Source organism: Lepisosteus platostomus, chromosome 10 (assembly GCF_059453375.1).
Source record: "Lepisosteus platostomus isolate fLepPlt1 chromosome 10, fLepPlt1.hap1, whole genome shotgun sequence".
Lineage (NCBI taxonomy): Eukaryota > Metazoa > Chordata > Actinopteri > Semionotiformes > Lepisosteidae > Lepisosteus > Lepisosteus platostomus.
This window is the reverse complement of record NC_142620.1, coordinates 48754104-48761035: the sequence shown is the minus strand read 5'-3', so window position 1 is coordinate 48761035 and position 6932 is coordinate 48754104. Positions and strand designations below refer to the sequence as shown.

The 6932-nt window shown below is 37.2% G+C and overlaps 1 protein-coding gene across 2 annotated transcripts; it reads left to right on the top strand.

Moving 5' to 3' along the window:
* The first annotated feature begins 2488 nt into the window (after window positions 1-2488).
* Window positions 2489-6663, top strand: LOC148653846 (serpin H1-like). 2 transcript variants are annotated; one of them, XM_088596812.1, is made up of 6 exons: window positions 2490-2732; window positions 3331-3777; window positions 3883-4495; window positions 4796-4894; window positions 5283-5515; window positions 5772-6663. In XM_088596812.1, exons 3-6 carry the CDS (start codon window positions 3913-3915, stop codon window positions 6072-6074), a joined length of 1218 nt encoding a protein of 405 aa, XP_088452938.1. In that variant the 5' UTR covers window positions 2490-2732; window positions 3331-3777; window positions 3883-3912; the 3' UTR covers window positions 6075-6663. The 2 variants fall into 2 exon arrangements, with proteins under 2 accessions (XP_088452939.1, XP_088452938.1); XM_088596813.1 differs by lacking the exon at window positions 3331-3777 and having other exon boundaries at window positions 2489-2732.
* The last annotated feature ends 269 nt before the right edge of the window (window positions 6664-6932 follow it).

The following is a 6932-nucleotide window of genomic DNA, read 5'->3' as shown; positions in this document are numbered from 1 at the left end:
TTGTAAAACAAATTAGTCAGGATAAAACAGGATAGGCTGGGACTCTCCTGCGGCTCAAAATGTAACATAGATGTTAGAAAGTTGATGGACGGTAATAAACCATGTGATGCTGAGCTAAATAAATTTAAAGCTAACAAATGCTGCAAATATGAATGTTAGGGGGGAAATGAAAAGTAGATGGGTCTAAATTGTTACACTCCAGTGTTTTCTTCCTGCGGTGATTGATTTTTGTTGAATAGTATGTCAATTCCTTGTGTATAGAACATCACAAACCTTTTCATTACTTTCATTCAATAGGCTTAACTGTGATTTATTGTAGTTTAGTAGTTACAGTATTATTCAACCACTATTTAACCCTGACGGATTCAGTTAACATTGGCTGTTGCTAAAACTACTCTTTTCAAAACAGTGGGGTTTCTGCTTAGGTTAATAAACCATACAGAACAATAGTACTGAAAGCTGGTATAACATTCATGTTAATAAATGTTCCCTGATCTTCTGAAAACTGGAAGTAATGCACTATCTTGTTACAATGCACTTTCATAGTAACAAGATTTGCTGATTCTTCTTGTTTGCGGAACTACCAAGATTTAATATGGAATTTAATATCGCATAAAGAGTTCTGTACTGCTTTTCTGTAATGAATGGCACGTGGCAAAGCTATTTCATATCCTTCAAAAGAAGCCAAACTTGGCACAGCACAAACTAGATATGTATTGATTACCTGTTCATAAAAAAGTCAGCTGCATTTTCTGATAGCTTTTTTAAAACGTTTTTTTCATTCGGACATCATAACCAATTAAAGGGCCTGAATCCGTTTTCGGTTTTACGGCTTTTTGTTGTTGTTGTTGTTGTTAGTCACCTAAGTTTAGATTTCATTCCTCCAGCCCCCTTGTATAGAGACACTAAATTAGGATTTTTTAACCACCTTGGAGAACCTCCAAGGCTGGTCGGAGGTCCCCATAAAGAAAGCGACTATTTTCGCTTCATGTGGAAGGAAATTTTACTTACAAAGCAGAACGAGGCTGAAGTTGGCTTCGTCGCCAGCTCCTATGAAACCAGTTATTCAGTCAGGAGAGACTTACAAAAAAGTTATTTTTTAGTAGGCAGAAAGGTATTTTCGAGCGCATCTCGTAGTTTATACAACACGAAAACTAGATTATACATATCAGTAGCAAAGAGAAGAGAACTAAGGTGCACTGGCAACATATAAAAATGAATATTCACTGAATAAATTTCTCTTTAAAATAAACGTATTTATTTCTGAGCTTTAACCTAAAACTCAGTTTTGCATCTTGCTTTTAAACGCGACAGTCTAACGACTTAGCGGTTATCGAAACCAGGATGCATAGAATCAGGCTTTTAATACGAAATAGTTTCCAGTTCGTTACATTATCGTTTAAATTAGGAGACTAGTGTACATTGCAAATTGGCTTTTGAATGTTAAGGGGAACTATATCTGAAAAGAACATTTTTCATCAGAGCAACCATTTTCAATAAAAATCCGCTTTTCCTTTTTTCTTTTTTTTCCGTTGTAACGGCGCGTCAAGGTAAAAGTCTGAAGTTTCTAGACTTACAATTGTAACCATCAGAAGACACACAAAGAAGTATTTTGGGGATTTTGCAGGCTTTCTATAGAAAGACCTGGAATCTCGTTCCTCCCACTTGTGTGGACGTGGCATATTCAGTTTTGCAGGAGGACCCTGGATTGTCTTGCCATTGACAATTTCCAAATGAGATTTAAAGGAAGTGTTGTTGTTTTCCCTTTAAAGATAGCATACATTCTTGTTACTAAGATTTAAGAAAGAAAATCGACTTTTCCCCCTACTTTTTCAGTTTACCCTTTTCTTAAATGCCTGAATTGTAATCAAATGTTTGCATGCTCCGTGCATTTCGAGACTTGAATCTTTATTGATTTTTTTGAGAAAGAGCTGCCCACTAGCCCTTTTATTATTGATGTGCACACAATGCAGTATCCTGGAAATAATTTTCAAAATGAGAATTTCGTCAGAGAATTCCTTTAAAGTGTGCCATAACTGAGCGTGTAGTAAGTGTATGATTGAAATTATACAAAACCGGGATTTAAAATCTACCTCAATCCAGGTTGTTTTTCAATAAAATTAATGACTAAAATGAACTGCCCTTGTAATACTCAATGGAAAGATGTACACTTGAAGTATGAAAGGTGGTAATAAAAAATAATCATTTTTTTATATTGATAATCAGTTAAGTACCAGTTTTTTTACTCTGTTTTTAACCGTGCTTTTCAGAATGGAATAACAGCAGGAGCTGTGTTAGAAGTATTCAATTGCACCACTGATGTGCTTATATCTGCTGGTTAAGCACATCGTGATTTTTTTAATTTAAATCAAAGAGTTCATATCTGCAAGAGAATAACTAAAAAAACAGACAACCCAAAATCTGATGCAATCTCTTCCCACAATTTCTTTTATCCGTTACATAATCCAACGAGTCGCGTCAGATCAGCTCTTGTAGTCAAAATAAAGACATTTTGGGAGGTGCCTGCCTTCACCCGGCTCGCATTTCAGAAGTAAACGGATCGTGTGGTCCACCAAGTCCCGGCTTCCTTCTGGAAGTTTCTCTGGGCTACAGTATAAAGTTGGTCCCGATGTTGAGCTGCTCACAGAAGAGCTCTGGGTGTAGAGAGGATTCGTGTGGTTGGAGGCGCAGAAGAGTTCGCACCAGCGGTTCTGCAAAATATTCAGAATAAGGTAATCGGAAACTTTCTTTTCCTACATTAAGTATTGTATTGTTTAAAACACTACGCAAAACAACGCGTATTTAGGACGGTAAGTGCTGTTGTGTTTTGAGAGTAGAGACGCTATACCAGAATAAGTATTTTATTTTTTTTCAATTAGTATTGATCTAACGGTCGCTGTTTAAAGTTTAATGACAATTATGAATGCAAAGTGTCAAGCCTGCAGGATTTTTAATACTAGAAACACTTTGCAAAGTGAGGTCAGTAGTGCCATTTTGACAGATTTGTACCAATCTAGGTTTGTTTATTTCAGAATATAACGCCGATTCCAGTGTCTCCATAATTTTGGTAATTATGGGGAGACGCTGGTCCATAATTATGGCGATGTGAAAAACAGTTTAACATTGCTTTACACAATGGATTTAGCTTTCATACTCTGGCTCATACCTACTTATCAGTACGCTGTAATGAAGTACAAAGTAAAGTAATAACAGATCTGTGTTTGAACTGATGTAAATTCTAAGATGTATATCGTGCTTACTGTTCTCCTACAAAGAAGGAATGGAGTGTTGTCGAACCACTGTTTTATATGTAATGATTATGTTTTTCAGAATGGACTTGATTAAGACTTTCGTCGCATTGAAAAGATTTCATTGCATAAAGTGGATAAAATGGAAATGAGTAGACATTTTAAATTCAATACACGTGAACGTTAGTGCAGATCACAGAACTGAAGAAGGCTCCACAGTGGAGACTCTTTCCGTTAGTGCACATTACATCCATATCATCTATCTGTTCACCACAGAAGTTCACATTTTCCGTCAACATGTTAAAATGGATATGTTACAGAATTAGTCAGAAGTGTTTAAGCATTTTCAGGATATGAAGTGTTTTTACTAATTAAAGTTGAACTTAATTTTGCTATTTGGAACATATTTAGTTTGAGAAAATAAGTAAAAAATCTGATAAAACACAGAATATCTTCTCAAGTACATATTCAGTTCAAAGTATTGAATTAAAGATGAGCTACCGAAAAAGAGCAGATTTTAAAAAGTGTGGTAAGAAAATAACTTTTAACATTTTTCTACTATAAATAGTACTGAATTTGGAGTGCCAGAATTGTAAAATATATCCTTTTGTTGTTGTCTTTTTTTAATTGACAGGTAGTAAGCGCTTAAATTCCAAGAATAGCCATGGCTTTCAAGGCTGCAGTAGTAAGCTTTCTCATTGGCATAGTGGTGGCAGAGCCAGTGGCCCTGAAAGCTCCCACTTCGGTTTTGTCTGAGAGCACTGTCAACCTCGGCCTGAACCTGTACCACACCATGGTGAAAGACCCCTCTCTGAAGTCGGAGAACATTCTGTTCTCGCCTGTGGTGGTGGCCACTTCCCTCGGGGTGATGAGCCTTGGTGCTAAGGACAAAACGGCCAGTCAGGTGAAGTCTCTCCTGCGCGTCAACCTCCACGAAGACAAGCTCCACCCAGCTTTCTCTGAGCTGTTCAACGACGTCAGCAATGAAACTGCACGCAATACCACCTGGAAGGTCGGCAGTCGCCTCTATGGGCCGACGTCGGCCGAACTCAGACAGGAGTTTGTGGAGAAGAGCAGGAAGCACTACCGGCATGACCACTCCAAGATCAACTTCAGAGACAAGAGGAACGCCCTGAAGTCTATCAATGAGTGGGCTGCAGAAAACACAGGGGGCAGATTGTCTGAAATCACCAGAGATTTACCTGGGTCTGATGGAGCCATGTTTGTCAACGCTATGCATTTCAAACGTAAGTAATATTAGGTGGAGAAAAAGTTGGTAGCATAGAAGCTGTAGTGATGCAGTTTTCATATGTTTAGGTTTCAAGTGCATCTATAACTGAGTTGCAAAGCACTTGAGGATGTTTCACTGGGAACTTAGTACATATGTAAATGGTTGTTCGAAAGAGTTTTTAAAAAATAACTACTCCAGTTGAAGCTTAGTATAGATTAAAGTATTCTTCCATTGTTAAATATACAAACCTTCCAAGATACAAGAAGTGTGACACAGAAATTACTTTATTTACTGTTTTGCTCTTTAATTTTGACAGCTCACTGGGGTGAAGCCTTCCACCACAAGATGGTCGATAACAGAGGTTTCCTGATGTCCAAAACCCACTCAGTTTCTGTGCCAATGATGCATCGGACAGGTAAAATTGCCATCTTTAAAGCTAAAGTTGTATTTGTAAAATAAAAATCAATACACTAAAATAAATGTCTTCATTCTTGGGTCCCACAACGGTGCAGAGATTCATGCAAATATGTAAAACGCACCAATTTCTGCCTGTTTTTTTGATTATCTGGTAATGTACAGATTATTTAGATTATAAGTATCCATTAGAGAATATTTTGTGAAATGTAGTAGCATTGCCACTACGAGTTGACTATAACTTGGTGGCTGTGTATTGCTTGGTTGTAGCAAATCCTAGATACCTCTTATTTTTGCACCGTGTTTCATTCAAGAGCTGCCTTTTTTGTTTTAACTGGGGGAAAAAAAACATAATTTTAATTCTGACAACGGCATGTTCTCTCATACAGGCTTCTATAAATATTACGAAGATGAAGTCAACCAGTTGCAAATCGTGGAGATGCCACTTGGCCACAGGCAAACTAGTATGATGATCATCATGCCTTTCCACGTGGAGCCTCTGGAGAGGCTAGAGAAGATGCTGACCAAAGAGCAGCTCAGTGTCTGGTCTAACAAGCTTCAGGAGAGGGCTGTGGCTGTGTCTCTTCCTAAAATAAACGTGGATGTCAACCATGAACTTAAGGTAAGCTTGACATTGAACACATCTAATAGAAGGTGGCCAGTGACACACATTTACTTTTTCATTTTTTAAATTACCACTGAGTTGTTACTTGAGTGCAAACTAGTTATAAACCATATGTCTTTCAATAGGGTAACCATACTGATTTGTATAGAGACCTCTTCGTGTGTATTCAGCAGACGTTTAGTGTAAGAAGGTGGCAGTGTCTCAGACTGATTTACTGGGGATTAAATGGATTTTAATTATTATATCTCAACAGAAACACCTGCAGGAGCTGGGTCTGGCTGAAGCTGTTGATAAGAGCAAGGCTGACTTCTCCGGAATGACTGGGAAGAAAGACCTGCACCTCTCCAACTTTCTTCATGCTACTGCCTTTGACCTGGATACAGATGGCAACCCCTTTGACCAGGATATTTATGGTCGAGAAGAGATGAGGTCACCCAAGCTGTTCTACGCAGATCACCCATTCATTTTCTTAATCCAAGACAAGAAGACCAATTCCATTCTTCTCATAGGAAGACTTGTCAAACCAAATGGTGATGGAAACCATGATGAATTATAACAAAGGAAATATAAAAGAGTAATACTGTTACTTTTAAAAGACATTTTGTACATTCCAGGCACTTGAGGTAGTGTGGTCTGGGAACTGGTTTCACATTGCTTAAGAAGATCCTTTGAAAGAAGAAGAATACATTCACGCTAGCCTTTCAAAAAGCTGAAAGTTCATTGAACACCTTGTAATAGAAACATGTTTTTGCATTGAAAAGGGACTGAGAAAAGCGCTTGATGTAGATGACTTTAGCTGTTCTTCCTTCTTGCCATAATTGCTTGTTAGGAGGTGCTGTATTTCATCTTCCACTTGTCTTTGATGGTACTTATGATTGTAAAGTTTCAGTCCATAAACACAATGCACAGAAATTAATCTTACCACTATTGTAACCTCCTATCTCAGGACTCTTAGTTTGTAATTTGTAGTTTGTTTCCAATTGAAGTTTTTTTTTTATTATTTGAAACCTCAGGAAGTCAGTTTGAAAACGCTGAAGTACATACCTGAAAAATGTACTTTACAAGTTTTCAGTTTTGTGTTTGTTCTGGTTTGTAATGTTTCTGTACATATGTGTATTTTTATTAAAAAAAGAATTTATGAGCAATTTTTTCTCATTCATCTTTTCTGCTGCTTATCTGACTGGTTAAGACGTGGTACACTGTAGAAAGCACCTTTTATGGCAACATTGAGCTTGTCTTAAAATCTGTATGGAAACGCTAGTGGATACAGTACTGCTAAAATTATCTGGTAAAATTGCCATTACAACTTTCCAAAGGATAAATGTTTTAATCTTTATATTGTAAAACCTTTTTTAGAGAATTCTGATAAACATTTGTAAAAATGATTTCATAATGGTTTCCAGTCTGAGGTACC

What these genes read in the sequence shown, in the direction of transcription:
- LOC148653846 (XM_088596813.1), top strand. Translation starts at nt 3,913, where the DNA reads ATGGCTTTCAAGGCTGCAGTAGTAAGCTTTCTCATTGGCATAGTGGTG. An exon ending in CAACGCTATGCATTTCAAAC is followed by an intron (nt 4,496 to 4,795) that starts GTAAGTAATATT and finishes TAATTTTGACAG; the next exon opens with CTCACTGGGGTGAAGCCTTC. An exon ending in GCCAATGATGCATCGGACAG is followed by an intron (nt 4,895 to 5,282) that starts GTAAAATTGCCA and finishes TCTCTCATACAG; the next exon opens with GCTTCTATAAATATTACGAA.